Source organism: Setaria italica, chromosome II (genome assembly GCF_000263155.2).
Source record: "Setaria italica strain Yugu1 chromosome II, Setaria_italica_v2.0, whole genome shotgun sequence".
Lineage (NCBI taxonomy): Eukaryota > Viridiplantae > Streptophyta > Magnoliopsida > Poales > Poaceae > Setaria > Setaria italica.
This window is the reverse complement of record NC_028451.1, coordinates 41085953-41111780: the sequence shown is the minus strand read 5'-3', so window position 1 is coordinate 41111780 and position 25828 is coordinate 41085953. Positions and strand designations below refer to the sequence as shown.

The 25828-nt window shown below is 43.3% G+C and overlaps 4 protein-coding genes across 8 annotated transcripts; 2 read left to right on the top strand and 2 right to left on the bottom strand.

Moving 5' to 3' along the window:
• Nucleotides 1-274: 274 nt before the first annotated feature.
• LOC101776029 lies at nt 275-5160 on the bottom strand. The gene is made up of 8 exons (XM_012844182.2): nt 4568-5160; nt 3742-3881; nt 3462-3561; nt 3264-3362; nt 2818-3165; nt 2352-2444; nt 2067-2273; nt 275-892 (listed from the first exon to the last, which is right to left on the bottom strand). Exons 1-8 carry the CDS (start codon nt 5000-5002, stop codon nt 626-628), a joined length of 1689 nt encoding a protein of 562 aa, XP_012699636.1. The 5' UTR covers nt 5003-5160; the 3' UTR covers nt 275-625.
• A 1707-nt stretch (nt 5161-6867) lies between these two features.
• On the bottom strand, nt 6868-13582 carry LOC101758319 (phosphatidylinositol 3,4,5-trisphosphate 3-phosphatase and protein-tyrosine-phosphatase PTEN2A). Its single transcript, XM_004957720.4, has 13 exons — nt 13336-13582; nt 11933-12506; nt 11161-11262; nt 11011-11067; nt 10504-10569; nt 9936-10112; nt 9742-9828; nt 9595-9659; nt 9432-9508; nt 9267-9313; nt 8574-8704; nt 8280-8349; nt 6868-7719 (listed from the first exon to the last, which is right to left on the bottom strand). The coding sequence occupies exons 2-13, from the start codon at nt 12452-12454 to the stop codon at nt 7171-7173; spliced, it is 1950 nt and encodes a 649-aa protein (XP_004957777.1). The 5' UTR covers nt 12455-12506; nt 13336-13582; the 3' UTR covers nt 6868-7170.
• Nucleotides 13583-15727: 2145 nt separating this feature from the next.
• On the top strand, nt 15728-18944 carry LOC105913901 (pentatricopeptide repeat-containing protein At2g15980). Of its 3 annotated transcripts, XM_012844058.2 has the most exons (3): nt 15728-17240; nt 18011-18175; nt 18332-18944. In XM_012844058.2, exon 1 carries the CDS (start codon nt 15769-15771, stop codon nt 17155-17157), a length of 1389 nt encoding a protein of 462 aa, XP_012699512.1. In that variant the 5' UTR covers nt 15728-15768; the 3' UTR covers nt 17158-17240; nt 18011-18175; nt 18332-18944. The 3 variants fall into 3 exon arrangements, with proteins under 3 accessions (XP_012699512.1, XP_012699511.1, XP_022679884.1); XM_012844057.2 differs by having other exon boundaries at nt 18011-18911; XM_022824149.1 differs by having other exon boundaries at nt 17990-18911.
• A 140-nt stretch (nt 18945-19084) lies between these two features.
• LOC101757632 (probable (S)-ureidoglycine aminohydrolase) lies at nt 19085-25714 on the top strand. Of its 3 annotated transcripts, XM_004957718.3 has the most exons (13): nt 19390-19555; nt 19689-19817; nt 20724-20811; nt 20896-20972; nt 22274-22313; nt 22543-22609; nt 23246-23331; nt 23671-23752; nt 24036-24092; nt 24240-24278; nt 24427-24497; nt 25116-25169; nt 25259-25714. In XM_004957718.3, the coding sequence occupies exons 1-13, from the start codon at nt 19495-19497 to the stop codon at nt 25329-25331; spliced, it is 924 nt and encodes a 307-aa protein (XP_004957775.1). In that variant the 5' UTR covers nt 19390-19494; the 3' UTR covers nt 25332-25714. The 3 variants fall into 3 exon arrangements, with proteins under 3 accessions (XP_022679885.1, XP_004957775.1, XP_004957776.1); XM_022824150.1 differs by lacking the exons at nt 19390-19555; nt 19689-19817 and adding an exon at nt 19085-19111 and having other exon boundaries at nt 20660-20811; XM_004957719.3 differs by lacking the exon at nt 19689-19817.
• Nucleotides 25715-25828: the final 114 nt, after the last annotated feature.

Here is a 25828-nt window from a genome sequence, read left to right as displayed (position 1 = left end):
CATAGTGCTAAAGTTGGGATTTTGGGGTAACTAAACAAGGCCGGCCTTTAAGATTTATGGAGAGCGTTCTAACCAGCTCTAGGGATCATGTTGTGAAAGATTATGTCAAAGACCTACGTATCAGTCTTACACTAATGTCACTCAGCGTGTTAAAGAATGCCCTTTCTAATAAAAAAAATACATGTAGGATATCAACATGGTCTATATCCTTGTCAAGAATCTAAAAGGTCAAAAAGTTTGACCGCTAACCAATTCCAAAAGAGGGCAAATTATATTCTAGACAGAAGGGTATAAGAACGAAATGAGTTGTTTGTGGCCATTCCGCACAAGTAACAGAAACAAATGTACAATATCTTCCCAAAACACAGGGGCAGATATATGCATATTGACAAACTCTCTGTTGCAAGACCAAAACACGGCAACTCCTTGCCATCGGTAATCTTTGCCACTCCATGTACAATTAATAAGAACCAGGAGAAATTGCTTTATATCACACCACTCCCGCACAAAGAAATTTAAACCCATCTGTACCTCAGGATGGCACATGTGATGGGTGCTAATTTGGTTAGATTTACTGATTCTCCGAAGCTACAAGACCCTGTAATCAGTACCACAGACGAGCTTTCTAAAGTCCAGGAATTGATTCAAGGTTGTACTTCTCTGATGTCGGCAGTCCGTTATCTACACCTGGCTGGGTTCTTGATTGCTCCAGAGCATTCAGTGTCTGAAGGTACGAGTGCGAGGTGTTGCGATTGGGGGGAGGGGGGCTCGGGTTGCTGATCTTGCTTGCCAGGAAGCGCCGGATGAGGCCTCTGAGGAATGGAGCCATAGTGTCCGGCTCGTACTCCAGAAAGTACATGATTCCTCCCATGCACATGCAGAAGAGAGCCACCTGCAAAGGTTGCCACGTTACTGTTTTTGAAATATGAAAGGTTGGCAGTTGCTGGGTCGGTTGATCCAGGATGCTATGAGGCTACACAGGAAAACTGAAAGATTTACAAAGAGAAAACATCTAGCTACAAGATATACTTCAAGGTACCAGCATCAAAACTACCCAATCTTAACTTTGTACTGTCAAACAGCATATGTCCAAAAAAACACTACCATGCCAAAGTAAACACCACCATGATCAAAAAAAAAAAACAGTCAGCTCAGAGTTATCACTCGGAGTCTGGTGAGTGCATTATGCCAAAATAATTCGGACATTAAGGTCCAACTGGCTTCTATGAAATCAATCCACCAGCAACTGCGGAATTTGCACTCACTTTATGTATGATTTGCATCATTGAATAAGATTTTATCACATTTAATTGTACCACTTCCTTATTTTTTATGGGAAAAAAGTTAACACCAAACTGTGAGAATTTAAAAACCCACCAAGGTTATCAATAAGTAACTGTAAAGCAACAACCACACCATTTTGCCACTACATCCAGTTAACATCTGATTGGATCTTGCCTTACTGGATACCAGAGGAACTATTACCGGACAACTAGTTGAATCAATACCTTTGTCGCTATCTAAAATTACTAGCCTAAAAAAGTGCCTTATCCGCCCTTTGTGAATTGCACAGATTTTAAAACATAAACCAAGGGCAGATTACAAGTTACATCTAACTCTGCCTTGTGATGCTTTAAAACTTGTGCACGCTCCCTATAGGAGAGATGGAGAAATGAAACATTAGTTGGCACATAGCCAAGGAGCACAATGGCCATAACAGCTTCGAACAAGGTTATGTATTGTAAGATCCTTTGCAGCCATAACAGCAAACAACATAATGTGTTACTCCCTCCGTTCCGAATTGTAGGTCGTTTTGGCATTTTTAGATACATAGTTTTTACTATGTATCTAGATATAGTGTATATCTAGATGAATAGTAAAATATATGCACCTAGAAATGCCGAAACGATCTACAATTTGGGACAGAGGAAGTATATCACAAAAAATTGAAATTATTTTGAAAAAGGGGAAATGCTGTTCACTTTACCTCGTAGCTTACTTTGAACAAAATTAGATAACTAAAAAACAGAATGCAAGGAAGTGGGAGGGACCATATGCAAAATTACCTCAGCATTTTTAATATTTGGGAGCAGCTGGCGGTTGATCAATATATACCATAGAGAATCTCCAGCACGGGGAAGCACATAGAGGGCAAGCTCAGCCCTTCTAGCTTTCTTTTCCAAAAGAATTGAAAGACCTGACATCAAACCAGCAAACCAGTACACACTTTTGTGGTCTTTGTTTGCAACTTTTCGGTGCAAACATATAGCAGCCTACCAACATGCCAGAATGCTATCAGAATCATGAAATAGTTATGAGTGAAGTAATGTACTGCTGCTATGAAAAATTACCTGGAATAGAGTTACAAAAGCAGACAAAAAGGTGGTGGAGCGAACTGCACCCACAAGAGCACGCCAACAAGTTGCAGCCGGCGATTCCAGGAACTAGTGTTTTTTATTTTTAAAAAAATCATGAGTTAGCTCACTGACATAAGGTGGATACACATCAGCAGAAAGAAAGACTATATACAACAAATGGCTACATTATACTAGGTTTTGTGGGTTGTTAGTGGTTGAGAAAATGATTTCATTGGCAGAATAAAATGATGCAAGATTATTGCGTGTAGCAAAATTCAAGCATGTTATGCAGGCACAGTAAAAAGATAGTGGCACAATATGACTTGATTTTATCTTGTCGACGCATAAGTTATATAGGAGAGAAAAATATTGTACGCAGATAATAGCAAGAACATATCAGGTTTCGGTAAAATAGCTGAATGTTAAAAAGAATAAAGAAATAGAGTGGCTAGTGAATTACCTTTTGAAGACGTAGAACAACAAAGGGTACAAATGTCAATGAGAAATATAGAGGGAATGTTTTCTTGAATGTTGATGAAACAACATGAACATTTTGAGCCAAGCATGATGCTCTGTCAGGATGAATCACGGAACACGGAATAATGGATGGATTGGTTGTTAAATGCATCAAATCTGAATTCCTCTTGTTTGATAAATAAGCTGAGAGGGCATTTAGATCCACAGGACCACCTCTACAACATTCTCTAACAACCTTGTAGACAGGTTCCGCTACTGGTCCTGTCTTAAGGATGAATTCTTGGTACGACTTAGGTAAGCTTTCGGGCCTCATAACAAAAGCATACATAACCTGGAAACATAACACTGGTGATTACATAAGCCTTTTCCACCATAAAAGAATTATATTCATATAAAAGCAAACTCTGTTAGGTAGCTACAGTTTGTTACCTGGGCAGATGCCAATGAAAAAAGCAATGCATCTCCATGTCTCCAATGGCTTCCCCAAAAGTGAAATTTGTTCTTAGATTTTGCAGAATTATATGCACACTGCAATTATTAAGTAGTAATAAATTAATATTTCCAGTATAATAGGTCATTTATCCAGTTTCGCCACATAAACAAGGAAATTGTTTAGTTGCCCCCTACCTGAGCGAGCCTTGCTAGAAGATATAGAGATAGAGTGCGCCTCCTACTTGAATCATCTAGTGCTAGTATGGCCAATCCTGCCACCGAACCTGCTAATATTCTGCTCCATCACGCCCTTCAGTTGAGTCATGAATATGATTTGAGGAAAAAATATACAAGAAAATAGTCTAATATGAGCCTATTAGCGACTACCAGGTTAAGCACTGGTTAGACATAGACTTATTAACCAGGGATCTGTACTGAAATTTAGGCAAAGGAGTCAAAGCATATAGGTACTTACGTATTGTACGGTGTCTCCTTTTTCCTAAGTCTCCTAAGGAAACATCGAAGTGCGTGATACGATCCAGTGAATCCTCCAAAAAGTAACCCAACCCTGCAAGCTTCCTCTCTTACTATAAGATCTTTCTCCGAAACCAGTTGCTGCAATTAAAATATTTATTTAAATTAGAATTTTTAATTGAAAAATGATGAAACATGAGTAAGGCGGACAGCAGAAGTGGGACAGTCTTTGTAAATAATGAATCAGTGAGAAAGGAAGACAGTCAGCAGTGGTGGGACAGTATTTGTGAATAATGAATCAGTGAGAAAGGCAGGCAGACAGACAGACAGTAGTGGTGGAAGTTTATTTGTTCGGATCAGAGGCGTGGGCAGCCTCAACACAAATCAATGAATGGAAGGAAACATTCTGTAGGTATATCAGTCAAAGCAACCAATTCAGCTCTGGCATAGACTTACCACTAGAATATGCACTACAAATGCCACAACAGCTGCCTCAAATATTTTAACTTTTGCCAGTCTGTTACAGATAATTCTTCTAATATGCACTGAGAAAGAGACAGCTGTAACAGCAGCAGCAGTAGCAGCAGCAGCAGCAGCAGAATGTCAACATGAATCTGGCCTTTGCTCAATCCCTCCAACACATTTCCATCAGCTAAGCAAAATCGCCAATTCTACTCCAGTGAAACAACCAAACCAAGGACCATAACTTTGAAACTCCAATCCCAAGCTCCAACTGAATTCCCGCAATCGATTCATCTATCATCCCACTCAATCTAACTGCGCGGCGATGCGAAGTAATAGGTGCGGTTTGGACCGACGATGGGTACCTTGAGGTCGAGGAGCGAGCCAAAGGACCTGCGGCGCGCGAGCTTGAAGGCGCGGAGGAGGATGCCGATGCCGACGCGGACGCCGTAGGAGAGCAGGAAGCTCTGGCAGAGGTTCCCCGCGGCGTGCGCCGCGCACGACTCCCCCTCGTGGCCGCACCCCCAGTCCCCCTCCCGCTGCTCCTCCCCCTCCCCCTCCCCATCCCCCTTCCCCGAGCCGCCCTGGTGCCGGTGGAGCTCCTCGATGGCCTCGCGCAGCCGCTCCTCCGCCTCCAGCAGCCGCCGCGCCGCCGCCTCCGACACCGGCGGCTGCTGGTGCTGGTGCGCGGCCGCGCCCGCCGGCGTGGGTGGGGGCGGGGGAACCGCCGAGGGGCGCGGGCCCAGGGTGGGCTCCGCGCCGGCGGAGAGGTCGAACGACGGCGTCGAGAGGAACGGCATCGCCGGCGACCTGCCGCTTGGGCCGGACCGGGCTCGGACTCGGGGGCCTTCGGCGGGCGGGCGGGTCGCCCCTTCGCTTCGGAGGAGGTCGCTCGCCTGTGCTGTTTCTCCTTGCGTCGCGCTTTGGGAATTGGGACCTGGCTACTCGCGGTGGTTGGAGATGGTCAGATGGCTAACGATTGATGAGTCTTGACGGCTAATAATGGGTGGCGGGGTCGTGCGCGTTACGGACTGCACGCCGTGCCGGAACGGAAAGTGGTTACGCCGTGGGTACACCGTGCGCGTACCGGAAGAAAGTCATTTACGGTGTTTGATACTAGGTGCTAAACTTTAGCATTGTCATATTAGATGTTCGAATACTAATTAGAAGGATTAAACATGGATTAATTATAAAACTAATTGCAGAACCTACGCTAATTCGCGAGACGAAGTCTAATTAATCCATCATTAGCAAATGGTTACTGTAGCACCACATTATCAAATCATGGAGTAATTAGGCTTAATAGATTCATCTCGCGAATTAGACTTCATCTATGCAATTAGTTTTGTAATTAGCCTATGTTTAATACTTTTAATTAGCATCTATGCTTAAAAATGAGTCAGGGAACCAAACTTGGCCTAATCCTCGCTAAGAAAACATGTCACGTACCAACTAGGATGTGACTTAAAATTGGAAGTAGTTAAAACAAGGCCCGGGCTTCCCAACCGGTTTCATCACCAGCTTCTGACGAAATCCTTGCCAAAGGGGTGTGAGCAAACGTGACGGAAGCCTCGCGTTTCCTGCTCTTTGAAGCGAATCGATGAAGATGAAGGAAAAAAAAGGCTCCTCGTGACTCCATCTCATCCACGGGGCCAAAGTCCCGGTTTGCCCCCTCCATGGTGGGGTCGGAGAACCCCGGCGACGCAGGGGAGCAGGCGACCCGGAGGGCGCCAGTGACGTGGGGGATGAGGCGAGGCCGGAGAGTGCCGGTAGCGCGAGAGAGCAAGCGGGCTGGGAGGGCATCGCTGGCGCGGGGGAGGAGGCGGCGCCGCGAGGCGTCGCCGGTGTGGGGGAGGAGGTGGCACTGCAGGGCGTCACTGGCATAGGGGATGAGGAGAGGCTGGAGGGCGCTGCTGCTGGTTGGAGGGAACCATTGGCGCAGGGGAGCATGCAAGGCAAGGCGACGGGCGGCGGTGTCTCGGGGGGCAAATGGATAAGAAAGAGGGAAGGGGATAGGGAAAAAGGGAAGAAAAGAGAAAAGGAAAAAGAAAAAAAGAAAAAGGGTATTATAGACATTTTACCCCTTTTGCCCGTTTTCAATCTTTAGGAGAAGCTTGCCAAACGTTTTTCTAACCAGACAAGCTAGAGAAAAAAAACTGTTCCACTAGAGGAAGCACAGCCGAAGTCGTTTCAGTCACAGTCCTGCCAAACGAGTCCTAAAAGTAGTTGTCCGTTGTAGGATAGCATAGCTTTGATTTGTCTTGAGTATGATCTCGATCACTATCCCCCAATGGGTACGTTGGTGTAATTACATCCGCAGCACCACTTCACGCTATGTAACTAAAAACATTGCGATTCCACGTTTTTTTTTTCTGAAATCATGGTCTTACATACACACTTTCCATGTCTATTTTTTCACTTTTGTCAAAACTTAATGGGCATAGCCGCATAGATGCGGCACACAAACAAATTTATAAGATTTATAACTTTTAAATAACTCATTCGACGCCTTACACTCAAACCTTTACTACTTCCAAATAAGCATTAGACAAGTTTTGAAAGAAGGGTGCTGATGTGAAAATTTCTTAGATCCGGTTTAAACAGGAATTGCATTTTTGAAACCGCAACTTTCCAAACAAGCTCAAAAGGTAATTTGTACTGTAAAAGCCCCATCTACAAAGTCTTCTGTAACACTCGAATTCAAGTAATTGCACCGTTTAAGGTTGTGTACAAAGTAGTCCTGTGAAGAAATAGGTGAGGTATCAACAAAGTCCAGTCCTGAGTTTCAACACGTTCATCTGGGAACAACATCACAGATTGATGCAACTTGTACAGTGAAAACAAAATGCAAGAATGAATCAATCTTTTTTTTTCCAACTTCTCTTCCCATCTGCTTTGAACTGACATTCTATGGTGACCCCCAGAAGGCACCAAACTGTACAATGCGAACCAAACACCATGAAAGTGACTATTCACTTTCATAATCATCTTCATCTCCAAACGAGAACACTGAGGCATCTGCTGCAATCGCCTTGAATTCGCTCATGCTGGAAGAGTCAACAGCTGGAGATGGTGCTGTGGTGGAGCTGCTTTTGCTGCTGACTTCAGTTTTGAGGGATGTAGCATCCGGTGCCTTTGCAGCTCCTTGTTCGCTGGTTATAGCTACTTTTTCCAGTCTACTAGCAGCAGCTGATGCCTCCTCCTGTACTGTGCTTGTTTCAGATGGTTTAGCAGCATTTGCATTGCTTTGACCACCACTGGAAGCCTTCTCCTTTCTTCCCTTGGATGATCCATCTTCCCCTTCACTGTCGGAGAAAACTTCATCTTTATCATTGCTTCCAGTTCCCTTGTTGGATTCTGGAGGTGCAGCATTGCTTTCTTTAGCAACTGTGCTACCCGAGGAGTCAGCATCAGTTTTATTATCTGATCCAGCAGCTGGTTTTGGTTTTGGTGCTTGTGAGCCATCATAATCTACTAGAACAACCTCAACCTGGAAGCCAGGTGATGGCAATTTTCTCTGAAAAAAATGTAATATTTTAGTCTCAAGTCTCAACAAACAAAAACTGGTAAACAAGAGCCACAACATTGTAACAACATAGTAATTAATAACAGAAAATGGAAATAAGCAGTCGTTGAATAAAAAAAGCAATCATTGATAAAATGCTGGTTTTCTTCACCTACTGCTAATAAATTTTACACATGGACAAAAGCTCAGTTGCAAATTCAGCTTCCATGATTTTCTAATTCGATGACCAAGCGGCAGCAAAGCAAACAAGAAGAGGCTATAGTATTCAGCATGAGAATGCATGGAGCAAAATGTTGGCTAGAAAATATAAATAAATTAGGAAAAGCAAAAATCTCAGGCATCAACTAGAAGAAATGTGCATTTGTGAAACTATCAGCATAAGATGTCTGAGCAACGAATGAACAAGTATCTAATTACATCCGATTCCAACATCATAAGAACAACGTATAAACACATTTCTTCTAGTTCTTAGTGGCACATCTTGTTAAATAGTTTGATATTTGCTCTTCACAGACAGATATGAATTCTATCAGCAATAAAGCAACTTTCACCTTATCAAAATCATCAAGATCGGTTGGATTCAAAGTCACCCTGTTCTCCATCATTGTTGTATTTAGCCAGCTGAAAAGGATAGGGAAAGAAATGAAATCGAATATCAAGATTCAAGACAATAGTTCTTTTCCAGCTTCCCATGTAAAATGTTGGTGCCATCAATTCAAATCAAATAATATATATACATGCCCATGCAACTCAGAAAACATGGTAACAAAAGAAAAATGAACCCATTATAAGTAATAGAAGAACGAGTCTATATAGGAATAATACAATATCTTCATGGAGCTCACCAGTAGAAATCTCCCTGTCGATCATGAAACTGGATCTTGAAATCACCAGAAACCTCAGCTAAGCCAGGTTCTCCCGGCAATGCAAAAACCATAATCCCCTTCTTTGGTGCACTAAACCAGAAATCTTCTGGCTGAAATTATGATAATACATTTAGTTTCCAATGAAGGTTACAGAGGGATAAAGTCTGCATTGAATAAATAAAAATAGATGATAAATATCAACAGGACATACTGTTAGGTCATAGAAGAATAATATAGCATCTTTATATATTTTTTGGTGTTTATAAGTGACAGCAAGGAGAAAACTAATTCAGGGAATGTCTTTTTTGTTATTTGCCCACAGGAACAAAGGAAATAATGCGATATTGTGAATTATACTCTCCAAGCATAGTTTTGCATAGCGAACAATATGCTGTGCTAATAGACATATCCATGCAAATATGAATATATGGGTCATTGGTACTAGTTATTTCAAGTTGTACAATGAGACATTCCCTTATTTAGCATTGGTACATCAAAACATGCCCGCCAATATGTTGGTGCCCTTACCCACTATGCAAACAAGCATCAAGCCATGAAGAATCCATAATATGAGCTACTCGAATATTCCATAGCAAACTACGGGGAAGAAAACATCAATCCACGGGTTACTGAACGCAAAATAAGAGCGATTCATAAAACAAAGATGCTTACCATTAGTTCTTTTGTTCTTGGATGCTTCTTTGTAGAAAAAAGAACGCCTGCATAACAGATTTATTACATGACACAATAGAAGATATCAAAACACAGCAAGAATTTTGTTATTAAATTAATGTATTATGGCACATGGCAATTTTGGTTTCAATTAAAAATACACACCGTTGTGATTAGAGACTGTAATTGATGGCCTGATCCAATAGGGGCATCTATGAAGACGAAACCCTCTAAGCATACACCTGGAAAGTGTTATCACATGATTAATTACTAAAGCACAATACACATGCATATCATATCGGCACCATGGTTGCAAAGGTATAAAGACCTGCGGGGCGGCTGACTTTCACCATTGAAATAAGTTAAGATGCGTTCAAAATACTTCACATATCTCTGTAATTTTTCAAAATATTCAGAACAATATAAAGACAAAATTATATGGATAAACTTGTGTATATCAATGAAGTTCACTCACAATCTGACTTGGAAGAATAAGCCCCTTGCCGTCTACACATCTTTTCTGGTTATAGTATTCAATGGACTCCTCAGCAGTAGGAAAGAACTGTCCATTACAAAAGGGAAAGAAAAGAAGCTCCAACTGTAAGAAATTTGGTAAAGATTTCGTAGCAGGTGTTATTCTGATTGTTATACAGTGCATGCTAACTTTACCTTTAGAAACAGTAGAAGACTCGAGATCATCAATCCTGTTCTTGCCTTCCCAGCTTTGCAATGAACCACCACCACGTTCTCTATATCCTCTTTCAACCATGAGTAGGCACTATGGCAAAATGATATGACAAGTTGTATTGGAGGGCAGTTATGATCATCAAATGGGAAGCAGGCCACCTGAAATATGCACGAATTTTTTGAATATTTCCAATAAAACACACCAATAAATTCACAAAGCTGCAAGGCTTGATTCCCACATGACAAGGCATAACGTAAGTGTTGAATGATAAACTGACTAGGCTTAAGATTCCCACATGACAAGGCATAACATAGGTGTTGAATGATAAACTGGCTTTAAACCATTGAAAGACCTTTCAAAAATATCAACAACTGATTGGCAAACTGCAAATATAACAAGGAAACTGTTTATGCAGCAGATATAAGTACCACTGAGTTTTTAGTATCTTTCATTGTTGGTGACAAGGAGTGCATGCCTTGTGTGCACGATAAATTTGGAAAACTGGAAATAGAAGGAAGAGGGGAACACAAAATAGTAAGCAACCCATACCTTTCCTTCAAAAAGGGATGCATCATATAGCCTTTCAGAACAAAGGTTGTACACCTTATACTTCCCCTGTAACACAACGATTAAATTAGAAGGCTAAATGAATGAATTGTTCAACGTTCCTTAACATTTCGAAGTATTGTCAAAAAGATAAGCCCTCAAATGTAGGTTCTCTTTTATACTTATCTAGCGACTTTGAAAATTGGAAACTAAGTAGACAATCAATGCTCTTAAGCACATGAACTTTCTTTTTAAGAAGGAAAACACTGTACACTGGTACAACATAAGGGGGAGTAATTCCCTCAAAAAATAGAGGGGGGAGTACTGGCTTGTGTTATATTAATAACATTAAGTTAACGCAGCAAGTTCAAGGTATGGTTGTTTAACTGATGCATTACGAGGAAAATGGACAAGAAAATCCAACAATAGACTATTACTAACAATCTGAAATGTGTTACCTGGGAAGCATTTATGTTAACAGTTAAGAAACTTCATAAAGAACAAAGTTACCTTATGGTGCATTTCAAAGAACCTGATGACTTCCTCCATGTGGTTGCGGTAGAAACCCTGCAATGGAGTGTTATTTTTCCTTTCTATTCATGAGGCAAATAAAAAGGAACAAGCTTTAAGCAAACTTTGAAGCCTTGTTAGTACACTGACCTCAAAATATCCAAAAAGCCCTGAACTCAAATCACCAGCAGGAAAACCCATAGCAATTATGTTCTCAGTAATATATGTCATATCTAAATCAAATCCTCCTTCCTGCATAGTAGCAGAATCAAATCAATAGAGTTTTCCTTTATAGTAAATCAACAAAACTTAATCATTAAAGGATCATCACTAATATGATCTGACACAGAATTCCTTGATCAATACAACAATCAACTCCACATAATTTATAAAAAATTAAAAAGCTCAATAGACAGCGTCAAATTGATGGTTCTTGTTCCTGGAAGCAAATTTACCCTTGTCCCAATACAGAATCTCCCATTGTCTTTGTTGTTTATATCGAAGTACATAAAACTTATGATCTATTATCACCATAAGGCACAAAGTAAGATCTCCACTGATCGAGAAACTATCATTCAAAAAGGTGGCCAGCTAGCCTGCCTAGGCATTAATCATCCCCCTACTGCCAAGCACCTACGGATGTTAAGAGCATGCTATTGAAGATAGCTAAGCTGACAGTCAGCACACACAAGTGTACGCTGGCATAAAGTGACATTATGCAGCAAGTTTACCGTGACAATGTTCCTATCAGATTTCAACAAATGATGGATGCTCAAAAAATTAATCTATTAATTCTATCAAAGAAGGTGATCAATGAACGCTCGTTTCGTGATCATGTTACTCTATGTGAACTGAACAACAAGAGTATTTGAAGATGCCAAATTTTCGTCAAATTTTAGATCCCCGTGTGAATTAAAGGTACCTGGTATCGTCTTTTATTCTGTGAGACCATGTGGCGAGCCTTGACTTGCACTGCCTTTACAGCATTCTTGGAGGAATCTACAATGCCTTTTGTCAAAGAACCAAAAACACCAGGCTGTCCTGTTGTTGGGGAGGTGCTTCCCTCAGCAATCTCATCTTGCTGTGCAGCTTTTGGAGACAAACGCAATCCAAAGCCACTTGTAAAACGGGCAAAGGTATTCTTTCCTGTTGGTGATTCTTGACCTGATGAAGGCTGAGGAATTTTTAGGTTCTTAGCCCAGGATGATAAACCAGATGTAGAAAACATGGATGCCGGTGCCTCACGTCCCGCAGCATCTTTTGCAGGAGCAGCAGTTGGTGCAGAGATAACAGCAGGATCTACACCAGCAACCTGACTGGAAGAATCAGTTGAAGCAGCCGGACGAACAGGGTCAACAGTGGTAACAGGAGGAGTTGCAGCTGAATCCTGGTTGTCCGAATTAGTTGGTGGCAGATCAGATGGCTTGACTTGCTGTTCTTCCATGACTGACTAATAGATGTTAATTACTCTTAAGGACTGGAGAAAAATGTAACATCTGCAAGATACACACCGACACAAGTCAGGAAGTTTAGTCCACAAGTAGGACTTTGTGAAAGCAAATGGGTGTGCAGATACACAGATAAAAGTTGGAGATGAATTCTTAAAATGATTGACCCTCTACTACCCATACTTCAAATGATGGACCCACCAGTGACGAACTCATTTTGGTCAATTAACTGGATAGCACAGATAATTCTGTAAACGGTGTTACATGTCAGACAAACAATTTCCGACACTTTGCCTACGAATAAAGGAAATGTCCAATGTTCCAGCACAATAGTAAGATTCCTGCCCAGTGCCACCTGCTAGGCTGGGGTGATCTAGCTTAATATAATAGTTGTAGGGAACAAGTATAACCTAAAATGGATATTGAATTGTTCATAGATGGTATAGCAGAGAAACTGAATCCCCTCTACAATGCTCAAATCATCTCGTGCCCGGTTCCCTTGTGCACAAACATCAATCGCAACTCGCAAGTTCAGACTTGCAGAATAAAACCAGAGCAGCCAGCATTTAGATCCCCAAATCATCCAATTAGTGATTGAAGGCGTACCAGGTGATTATAGCATCAAATTGGAGATCACAAAGGATAAGGAAAATCAGATCGGAGCTCCTTTTTTTTTAATCTGAGACCCTTGGCTCCAAATTGAGGAAACATTACTCAAATCCATTCGCTCCTCTTCTCCACTGATCCCGCAACCGCAGAATCGAAACCCCAGACAGTGAGAGAGGAGGAAGAAAGGCAACCGAGGGACTGCTACCATGAACGACCCCTTGACTATGTCCTTCATGGGTGTTGACCTAAGAAGGAGACGATGACCTACCTGAAGGCGGGGGGTGACGGGATCGAGCTTCGGGGGCGAATTGCGTCACAGATGAGCACCGGCAGAGGAGGTGGTGGTTGCGGCAGAGGGCAGCGTGGGAGATGGAGGCGGGCGGCGCCGGCGAGATCTCGCGAGGAACAACCGAAGGAGGCGACGCGAGGGCTGAAGCGCTGGGAACCTGGGAGTTCCATCCACCGCACCGATCGCGGCTTCAGTCAACGTCGAACGGCCCGTATCAAGCCCAGCACGCAAAGGCCGGCCAGTTCGCCGAAAGGTAAGCCCAGGTTAGTTTTTTCTTTTCTGAATGCGAAACCCAGGTTAGTTTACATTCCTTCCTTTTCTTTTTTCTTTTTTATTTTCGACTTTCAGTTATCCTTGTGATTAATTTATTGTGTTTTCACAGAAAAAATCATTTTTAATGTTTAAAAAATTCGGAAATGCTAGTAATTCTTCAACTTTCTAGTACTCAACTTGTACTTCTTCATCGAGATGCTAGTACCATCACCTTTCTTCCGAGCTTTTTCAGTAGCTGAAATACAAAAGAAGAGTAAGCAAAACTCAAAGAAATGAAGGATGATGTTTCTCAACATGCAACAATCCGTTACATTTCACTTTGCTCAACACAGGCATCTTGCACTGTAACTTAGAAGAAGAAAAGGAAGAAAAGAGAAATGCACACTTTTGCTGCAATGCACTCTGTCAGGGCCGGTCAGGGGCCGGTTCTGACCCTAGGGCATTAGGGGTGACGGCCAAGGCCCAAGTTATGTACGTAATTAGTCTAAGGGTCTGTTTGCATACCCTGTGTTAAAGTTTAACAAGTGTTAAAGTTTTAACACTCTCAAATGGAGTGCTAAAATTTAACACATGGGATGTTTGGATGGTGTTGGGGGGAAATATTAACGACTCCTAAAAGCTCATGAAAACAACAAATCATAAAGGCCCAAGCCCGCCTAGGGCGATAAAGCATGCCGTCGGCCCAACATGGGAGGCGAGAGCCACGCTCCGCCTCGCCCAACCCAGTGTCCTGCTCCCGACCCCTTGAAGACCAAGCTCCACCTCGCCCGACCCGCGGGCCTGGGGTCGGGAGCGCTCGACCCTCCACCGCAAGATTCCACCTCGCCCGACTCATGGCACAGGGGGTTGGGCTCACCCGGGCCCACCAGACAAGTATCCGCCTCGGGCGCCGATCTGGTGGGTCCCCTGTCGATCTCGCCATAAATGCGCCGCAGTTCTGTCAGGCAGAAGGACATCTGTATACCCGACGCAACCCGCCACAAGTACCCATGCGCGGCCGCGCAGTACACGCTACAGTGCTGCAGCCTCCTCCGATTCGCTACAGGGCACTCATGGCCTGCGCCGCCCGGAGCAGGGGGAAGCCGCGCCCGTTCTCGCACCCCGCGCGTCTGGCGGCAGGGACGCGACGTCCGCCTTCCGCGGGCCGTCAGCAAGATGGTGGGATCCGTCACCTCCCCAACGGACATAGGTGCCATGACGAAACGCCATCATCACGCCCGGCGGCGACAGCCGCCGAGGAGACCATCGACAGGATGCGACGGCGGCCGCCCTCCTCCGGCAGACATGCCGGCAGGGGCCGAAGGCCGGCGAGGACGCCGGTGGCCTGGGGACTTGGTCCCTCCCCTTTGTGTTGTGTTTTACCTAGCTTTGTTTATCTCTTTTATTTTTCCTCACACCCGGTCTCACCTGTAACCTCGGTGGCTTCCTTGCGTTATAAAAGGAGAACCGGGGGCCTGAGACAGGAGGGATGCTTCCAAGCCAACAGAACACACTCATACCCACCTAGAGCATCAGTGCACACCCACGAGACCTGGGATCAGCTCCCTCTCTCGCGCTCCTGTAACCCCTACTATAGAACCCCGCGTGGGCAACACGAGCAGCTCCCGATACTGGACGTAGGGCATTCCCTTGCCCGAACCAGTCTAAATCCCGTGTCTCTCCCGCCACCATCCGAAGTCTTACGCGCATAAAAGAAATTTACTACTCTAAGTCTTGACCCGCTAATCTTGACAACGACAGATGGTGTTAAACTTTGCTAAAACTTGAGCAAGAAAGAACTTGATTGGGTGCTAAAATGTGATGGTCAAAATCTTTTAACTTTCAACCAAACAAGTGACAATGTTTACAAGCTTACCTTAATTTTGGTTGGACAAATTTTGGAGCCAACCAAGCAGGCTCTCAAGTCTCAATCCCAATTCTGGCTGGGTCTTGATTCTTACCCCGAGCCCAATTCCAATCCCAATAATCGAGTCAACTCGCTCTAGCAGGGCATCGATTTGAGTCAACTCTGGGTATTCACGGGGAAGCCACTGCTGGTTGCGCCAGTTGAAGTTACCTGGCTCTTCTGGCCACCGCCGTTCCATCACTGTCATACTAGTGTCATCCAATCCACCCCATAGGCATCTGCTGCCCTTCTCCATGAACGCCGCCGGCACACGCGGCCGAGACCCCACCCCCGACCCCTCGTCCAGCTACTTCGTCGATGCCGCCCACCCGTACGCCGCCGCTGCCGCCACCGCGCTCACCTCCCACCGCGCCAAGTCCAAGTGGTCTCACCTCTCCTCGATCCCCGTCCCGTCCCCGCTCCCGCCCTCCGCCACCGCCGCCGTTCTCCTCCTCCTCCGCCGCCGACCGCACACCGCGCTCCGCTTCCACGCCTTCGCGCTCCGCCGCCTCCTCCCCTCCCACTCCCCTCCCCCTCTCGTCCTCTCCGCCTCCGCCGCCCACGTCGCGGCCGCCTCGCGCCTCCGGGGCGCCGCCCTCGCTGTCCTCGCCTCCGCCTCCCGCCACTACTCCCCGGCCGAGATCTTCAATGCCCTCGCCGCCACCTACCGCCGCTTTGCCTCCGCTCCATTTGTCTTCGACCTCCTCCTCCTCGCGTACCTCCGCTCCCGCCGCGACGCCCTCGCCGCGGCCTCCGTCGCCCGCCGCATCCTCGCCGCCGGCGCCCGGCCGCTCCCCTCCACTGCCGCCGCTCTTCTTCGATCACTTCCCTCCGCCGCCGCGGCGCTCGACATGTACCATCAAATCTACACACATTCAACTCCACAGAGCAGCCACCTGCTCCAGCCGACCGTTCACACCTTCAATTCCCTTCTCCTAGCCTTCTACCGCGAGGGCAAGTGCGATGAATTCAAGATTGTGCTCCAGGAAATGGGCAAATATTCCTGCAGGAACAATGTCTGCACCTACAGTATTAGGATGGCTGAGTACTGCGATTGTAGAGATGTGGAGAAGGCACGAGGACTGTGGGGTGAGATGGTTCAGGAAGGGATCCAGCCTGATGTAATTGTGTGCAACACGATGATTGGTGGCTATTGCCGTGCTGGGGAGGTAGGGATGGCAGAGGAGATGTTTAAAAATATGGAGATGGATGGAATTGATCCAAGTGCCACGACGTTTGAATGGTTGGTTAGGGGGCATTGTATGGCAGGGGATGCTGAGGCGGCGCTGCTTGTGCGTGCAGACATGAGGAGGAGGGGGTTTGGGTTGGCGTCAGAGGTTGTTGAGGAATTGTTGGATGCATTATGTCAAAATGGTAGGGTTCAGGATGGCTTGCATGTTTTGCGGGAGGAGATGAGGAGGGAAGAGTTTGCGCCAACTCGGAGGAGTTATGAGATATTGATAAAGGGGTTTTGTGATGAAGGGGAGGTGGAGGTGGCGATCAGACTCCAGGCAGAGATGGCTGGAAAAGGATTTAACGCTGGTAGCGAGGTTTACCATGCATTTATTTGTGCCTATGAGAAGTCTCAAGACTATGAGATGGTGGAGAAGTTGAGGAAAGAAATGACAGTGATGGGCACTTAGGATTGTGATAGCTTGCTTGGATGATACACATTGATGCATCATGCATGGATTTCAACCTCAGCTTATTGCAGCAAAGAACTCTGGTAAATCACCTAGCTATATTTACATTGTTCATCTTCCTTTGGTTAAGTTCCGATCTGGGTCTGAAGCGCGACACCTTCTTAGAACAAAGCCCCGGGGAGTCTATCCCCATGGTCTAGTTTCTTTTTTTCCTTTGGTTAAGTTTCTTAGTTATTTATTCTTGTAGAGTTTTTGTTCTTTATTCTGCATGGCATATTACAAGCATTTATCTCAGAAATTTAACTTCTAGTGTTGAAATCAGCTGAACTGATGCTAACTTGTTCTCTAGGTGTGAGCTGTGTAAAGCTTGTTTTCAACTACTGATGTGAGAACATCATGTACATGCATCCCTAGGCTATAACATGTTAATGTGCAAAATGTGGCTAGGTTCCTAGGCTATAACATGTTTGAGAATTAGTAGATCAGTATGTTGAAAATTTGCAAACTTTTGTAGTTGGGATTCATTTGCAGTCTCTAGCAAAATCACAATAGTCGAGAGAGATAAACCTGAGCTATTGTGTAGTTGAAAATGGAGGCACCATTTATTAGCCAACATCTGATCAGAAATTCAGAATATTCCACTGCCAAAGCAAATGTCTCTAGTTATAAGGTGCAAAAGTGTGGTTTATGTGGTGATCCATCCATATGCCACCCTGATGTCAACAGAAACCGTGTAGTGCTAGCTAATGTTGTTGTAGAGTGACTCATTTGAACATACATATTAGAAATTCTATCATCATATATTTTACAAGATATATTGTTGATTTGGTAGGCTCATATGTTCTTCCTGCAGACAGCACAATGGAAGGTTGGGACAAGCAACATTTATTTCTGGGTAAATCCTTCTCTTTGCCAACAACCTGGTCAGAGGGCTCATGACAGTGCTGAAGTTGAGGCAGATGAGGGCATTGGACTTGGACATGCTCCACTTTCAAGTAAACCTGCCGTCTTCATGGAAGTAAAATTTCCCTATGGTTTTACTTTACATAATCCCACAAACTTCTCTTCCCATGTTCTTAGTTCTTGCACATCTAAATTAAATACTGAACCCAGATACCAATTCGACTCCTTGTCCCACACTGAATCACTGAATCTGTCCTCTGTCCCACACCAGACAGTGAGACAGGGAGGAGCTGCTCAAGTGCTCATGCTGACAGCACCGTGACTGTCCCCTGGCCAGGGTTGTTGTTTGAAGTCCTGATGTTGCTCCTGGTCAAGGTACTCAATCAGCCTACTGTCACCTCTGCGCCATCTGTTCCTCATGTCAATCCAAGTGCTGATCTTGCGGGCGTCTCTGGTGATGTCAATGTATCCACAGCATGAGGCTTGAGTCTTTGATGATTGTGTCTTGTGGGCACTTGAATCATGTCTTTGCTTGTGGCTTGAGTAAATCACACTGTTTGCAAGCTCTGTATCCGCCTTGCCTGCTGGCACACTGAGGAGAGTCATCCATCCTATCCAAGTTGCACCGGTTCAGTGGCTGTCAACAATTCTGCCTACTTAGACTTCGATGACCACTTTGTTAGTTGGATGGCCGCTAAAACAGATACAACATCGGAAATCTGGCTGTATGCCTTTCCATCAACATTGAGAGCTGAAGTGGAGTTACTGATCGGTAATGTAAAGTAACCTTAAGATTCCTAGTTACAGTTCATTATAGCGGTGAGTTTCAACTGCTGAGCTATGGTTCTTGATGCTCGTCTATGAATTTGTATGGTCTAATAAAAGAGTGCAGGCTACATCACACGACCTCTGTTTCTTAACATTTGCGGGACGAGAAGTCCTATTGGTGGGATAGGACTACAGTGGATTCACGATCCAGCAGCTCCAATGTTCTGGAGGAGGATCATTTACTCATTACTAGTCTACTACTACAGGTGAAATGTTATTTCAGGTAAATCACGGCAATAATAAAACATAAGGACTCGTATGTCATGCATCACTACCGCAACCTTTAAAATCAATGGTTAGATAAACATTTCTTAACAAAAAGAAAAGTCATGATCCATTTTTAAGAAAAAAAAATCCACTGCATATAAGATACGAAAACATTTCTTAACAAAAGAAAAGCCACGATCCATTTAAAAAAAACAAAAAAAGGACGATAGATGACATCCAAGTCACCTGGTGGGGCCCGCCACCGCACCACAAACAGTCCACGGTGCGCGACACGGCGACAGTGTCATCCGCACGCTCCCCGAGTTCCCCCTCCACCTTCCTTCCATCTCTTCTCCGCCTCCGCTGCTCTCCAAAAATTTGCGAATCACTCCGCGGCAAATGGCGAGCACCCCAATCCGCTCCCTCTTCCTCTTCGTCCTCGCGGCGTCGCTGCGATGCGGTAATTGCGCTGGAACCCTAACCCGCGCTTCCCCTCTCTCCGCCGCCACTTTGGCATCATCCGCAGTGTCCGCTGTGTCAGTGCTCGCTCCTGCCTCACACGCTTCGCGGTGTGTTCCTTGGTCCGATTGCAGGAGCGGCGGCTGGATACGGAGATGCCGGCGAGGGTTTCTGCTCGGCGGAGCCGTCGAGCGGGTGCTCCGGGGGGCCGCCGCTCTACTGGAAGGCTACCCACCCCACCCTCGCGCCCGCGCACCTCCAAGGTGCGTATTGAGGACCAGCGGACCAACCTTAGACTAGAGTCGCCCGTTTTTTTGGAATGGCCAGTGGGATATGTTTTTTCTTTGCTTGCTGCCTGAGTCACTGTCACTGAACTTCATAAATCTAGTTTCCAGGTTCAGTGGTCAACTGGTCATAGTTGCAGTCTTGCCATAAACCCTGGGTTTATGGACTGCATCAAAATCCAATTTATATGGTCATATGGGTGTCACCGGCATCCTATTGGCGGTCTTATGATCCCATGCATATATAGGAGTTTTTGATGGAATTGAAGTATGCTACTGTCTACATGATAAGTATTAATTCTCAAATCGGGAAAACCTTGTTTCCTCAAAAAAAAAAATCTGGAAAACCTTGAAGACATGAGCTGGTGTCTGAGAAATATTAATTCTTATATTCTACTTTTCAACAACAACAACAACAACAACAACAACATAGCCCTTTCATTCCCAAGCAAGTTGGGATAGGCTAGAGTTGAAACCCAACTAGAGCCACAAATCAGGGTTCGGGCACATGAATAGCTGTTTTCCATGCACTCCTATCCAGGGCTAAATCTTTGGGTATATTCCATCCCTTCAAACTCCTTTTATTGCCTCTTCCCATGTCCCGTAGTCCTATGAAGCTCCTTGGATTGGATTGAACCTATCCATTATGATTTATGAATTAATTAGTGATGTGCAAAGATTTAAATCTTGCACCTGCTAATCATTCTGAATAAATGAATATTCTTTCTGATTTATGCCAACGCTAGAGGAAATGTGTTTGCTTGACTACTTTGTGCTGTGTTGTTTATTTGTTAAGCTAATCCTTGTGTCCATAAATACAGATGCTCCTATTGTTTATTCCATCTAATGATGGTCCTTTTTTGGAATCCCTTTTTGGAACTCTAGATTTACCTGGCTTCACACGTAGCGTTTTCAAAAGGGATCATGCTTTAATAACACCAGAAAGTCATGTATTCGGTCCTCTGCCTGATTGGTACAGCTTCCTTCTGCTTATACTTTCTATTCATTTTCTGAAGCTATGCTAATGTCATGCACTTATCATTTACCCTCTGCTTAGGATCAATACATTAGGTGCATATTTGATCAGTCCAGCCATTGGTGCACACTTCACTATGTACCTGGCAAACATGCAAGGTGAGCTATTTGTCCCATTTGCAAGAACCATAGATAGAAACATGAAAGTTTGCAGGTGCATAGATTTTCTAATATATGTCTTTTAAGACTCATATGGAAAGTATTTTGCGGCCCATCTTAGTCATGTAGCACAAGGTTCGATATGCTTTGATCTCGTAATTGTTCAACAAGTTCCCATGGAACTCAGATATAATTTTCTACTTCTATAAGGTGGATATTTGTTTCATACCAGATCATTTAAGCAGCCAGAATTTTGTTGAAATTTCCTTTCAGGCGTGGACAGTCTTTTTGCAATTAAATATATTACTCTCCCATTCCATAGTTAGTCATGCATAATTAAGTAATGAGTAAAGTGCATAGCCGGTCCTTAAACTTTCTCGGGTGTGTCACCCCAGTCCCTGAACTCGTAAATTGCATATTTGGCTTCCTAAAGTTAGCTTCGGGTGTCATCCCGGTCCCTGAACTCGCAAATTGCATATTTGGCTCTCTAAACTTAGCTTTGGGTGTCATTTAGGTCCATATACTTTAAAAATACAGATTACTTAACAATAAATGATTAAATCTATTTTTTTCTCAAAAGCTTATTTGGAGCGAAAATGAGAAGCAACTAGATCAAATTGCAACCCTCTGCTCCCATCTTAGTGACATTAACCTCATTGATTTCCGTGTTAATGATTAGGGTAATTGAGAGACGCTAGTTGTGTATAGTTTAGTTCATCACTACAATACGTGGATCACCTCCATCTCCATTGGTTGCACACTTGCAGTAGCCTGATTGAGCTAGACCTGAGGCACTGCTATTCCGTGGATAATGCTGGGCTCTAAGCACTTTTGAGATACTCCCAGGACCTCAGACAATCATCCCTGGCTTCGAAACCGCACAGACAGATCCTAGTTCGATTTCCAAATTCTAGCTTCGATTTTCACCTTTGGTGAGCGCTATACGCGCGCTTGAGCTCATGGAAGTTATCTACATTTTCAAAGTATATGGATCTAGATGGCACCTGAAGCTAAGTTTAGGGAGCCTAATCTACAATTTACGAGTTCGGGGACCAGGATAACACCCAAAGCTAAATTTAGGGAGCCAAATCTGCAATTTGCGAGTTGAAGGACTGGGATGCACACCCGAGAAAGTTTAAGGACCGGCCATGCACTTTACTCTTAAGTAATTAACAGTTAAAGGCTGTACTATAAGATGGTTCTTTGTTTTTTAACATCAAGTACATGTTATCTTTATTTGTTTCGAAAATTAGTGGTTTTATAGTGACATGTTCTGAAGTAGTGTGATTGTGGGGTTGCAGATGGCTCAAAATCAGCCCTACCACCGAAAGATGTTGAAAGGTTGGTCTCTTACATTGCACTAGTTAGAATAGCAATAACGCATAATTGGATAAACTACCATTTTTAATAGTCCATGGGACATCATTTGGAGCCACAAGTGCTGTAATGTAATGCACACCAAGTTAAATATCTCATTTTTTAAGCATCCAGCTCTTTGTTTGACTTGGAAATGTCACCATTCACTTTGTTAATGAGGTTTCCACTGCCCTTATTGTAAACAACTTTCCAGGCTCGTTTTTGTACTACAAGGCAGCATTTTATTGTCTGCGGGGACTGAAACTACCCATTCTCTGTCGGTAAGGCTTTATCAGATGTAGACATGTAGTATGTGCCTTTTTTTCTTCTTTCTAAATCTTTAAACAAAATAATTCTGTATATCTATGCACTCTACTTTTGTACAGAACTCTCTAAGCATTGGGGGTTGAAAGAATACAAATTCCATTACATGATGAATTTATGACGGCAAAGATTTTGGTTCGTTTATGCATATCTTCATGCAGCACTATGTTGTAAGGGGAGCCCCATTCAGCTCTAGTCCACTCCGCATCTGGAAAATGCTATTCGAATTTTTGTGACCATTCAATTTGGTAATAAGGAAGAGTATTCAATCATGTCATCAGCTGATATAAAATTATATGAGAACATGGTTATGTAAAACAATACAACATTACTCCGGCGGCAAGAAAAAAGCATGACATATAAGTTGTGTACTGAATCCTACCAATGTTCAGATGCAAGGCTTATGCAATCTACCAGCTCTTCAAGAAACATTTATGAGAGATCGTAAAGTGTTCAAATTCAGCAGTTTTCATAAATTTGCATTCTTATGCTTTTAAAATATTGTTTTCATAATATCGATTATCTTAGGAACTTGTTCCTTGTATGCTAATTCTGCCCTGATGCGGATTACTATCTGTTGATGATAAGTGCAGGTGGATTCCTATGCGTATCTTCCTGCAAACCTAGAACATTCTATGATCTCAGATGAATCAACCACTCTTGTAATATTTGAGAGGAGGTACAGTAATTTCATTGATATGCTACAGTTTGTGATGTAGTAATATAGTGATTTGATTGGTTGCTACCACTTTTATTGACATAACTGTTGCAATCCCCTAGAAGTTTGTTTGTCAGTAAGGTGTGCATTAATCTTAAAGATTGGATTAAATTTGCTGGTAGAAATGGTTGAACTTTAGGTAAACTAAAAAAAATTCAAAGCATATGTTGCTCATTTCTTTTTGTTATGAATATGATTGGCTTAACCGAGACTGCAGGTTTTCAGTGTGCTTTAGTTTCACTTTTTCATTTTTTCATCAAAATGATAACAATTAAGACCTTTCTTGAATTTATCTCTTAGGTACAGTGCCACCGAGGATTCCCACCCTGATCTAATTGTTGGTTCAACAGATAAGCAACCCCTTCTTGAAACCCCAGGAGAGGTACAATAGCATTATCTCTGTTGATCATCATCTATGACCTAAAAATAGGATTCCTACCTTTAGGAGGTCTGTTTTTCATACCATGCACATTAAGAGGCATTAAAAATTGTTTCTTTATTTTAGAATCAGGGTGTTCAAACTTGGCTGCTTTGACTGGCAGTTTTGTCTTGCTTCAGATCCTCTTTTTGGCCTTGAAAATTCATGAATGATGTTAGTTATTTTAACTGTCATAGTCTCAGTCTTCAGTGCTGATGTAATGTGTTGTATCTCATTTCTCAATTAGGTATTTCAACTGAGGAAGCTGCTACCAACTTCGATGCCTTATGACTTTAATATCCATGTAAGTTTGGTCACTTTTGAGCTCATTATTTTACTTACTGTATCCCACGCCATTCCACCTAAGACAGGCACATTTCATGCAGCAAACCAAGCATCATTAATACTTTTAGCCACCTATAAATTACTCACTTACTTCTCCCACATGCAGATAATGGACTTTCAACCAGGCGAATATCTCAATGTGAAGGTTTGTAAAATTTGTGTCTTACATTAGGAGGTGTTTGAACAATAATTGCATACTGGCCTTGCTGCATGAATCATGAGATGTTGTGGTTCAATGCATACATCCAACCTTGAAACTTCTTTTCATATTTTTTTAAATTTTTTTCTACCAGGAGGTCCACTATAATCAACATGGGCTTCTGCTTCTAGAGGGGCAAGGAATATACCGATTGGGGGATAGCTGGTAAGGAAGTCTGAAAGTCCTTTTTTTAGGTTATTTTTCTCATGTTAAGCTTTCTAACCTTGTGCAACCTTGGAATAGCAGCCTGTATTTCATATAGAAAGTTTTATTTTTTTTCCCGTGAAAGATGACATGCTTTGTGCTGATATAACTTTCTTAAGATGTGCTACAGAGATTACTCATTTACCTTATTAAACATATGCAGAATTACCTGCATGCAGATATAGTTTTTTTTTTCGCCACCATCTCTCTGTTGCCCTTTAAATTTTTGAGTGTATGCTTTGCTAGGAGTTACGGAATTATATGCACAAACTGCGCATGTTCCTTTTTGTTTTGACGTTCTAACTTTTCTTTACATTTTGTTAGACAGTATGTATGTCATACGTGTGTATGGGATCTGTGCCGTGGGCTTTAAGCCTGACCGGCCCTAGATATGGTTAGTTAGAGATAGGAGGTCTTGATTGGTTCTATTTCAATAAACCTCAAGATCTCCTCACCCCTATATATATGTAACCTCTATCTCTCAATTAATCAATCTAATATTCCACGCAATCTCCATTGCTTTCACATTTTATATCCAATCTCAATATATTCTGAAGACTGTTTCTGTTGATAACACAGGTACCCTGTTCAAGCAGGTGATACCATTTGGATGGCACCGTTTGTTCCTCAGTGGTACGTGTATGCCACCTTTGTGTTTGCCATTCATGCACTTGGCTTTTTCTTTTTCCAGTTAGCTTACCGCTGTTGCCATGATGTTCCAGGTATGCCGCGCTTGGTAAAACCAGGACCAGATACTTGCTGTACAAAGATGTCAATAGGAACCCATTGATATGATCAAAGAAATCATTCTCGATGGATACCAATAAAGCAATAAATCAAAATGTGGAGCTGTGCCAGCTATGAAGAAATTCCCTAGGAGATGGTTACAGGAAGGTTACAGGAAGGAGAAAAAAGGATCTTATTGTAGATTGTACCTGAGAAGTCTCCGAATCAAATGGCGTGGAAATTCAAATGTGCACTTTTGATGTTTATGACTGCCGATACATTTTGAATTGTGAAACTTCCTGTACCGTGTTGTGGACAGCACTTGAGTACTTGACAAGTTGGATATGCTGTTGGCACTTCTGAAATCTCTTTTATGGCCAATCCTATGAATTTTAGTTGTGGTTCTAGAAACAAACACTTTTTAAATTCAAAGATTGGTGCCTTCTCTTTTCCATTTCATGAAGCATCGGGTACATGGGAGTAGCGGTATATGCTGAAGGCAAACGTAGATATGCGAAAATTAGGGGTATGTTCCAAAAGAATAGTGCTTATCAAGTTATCATATT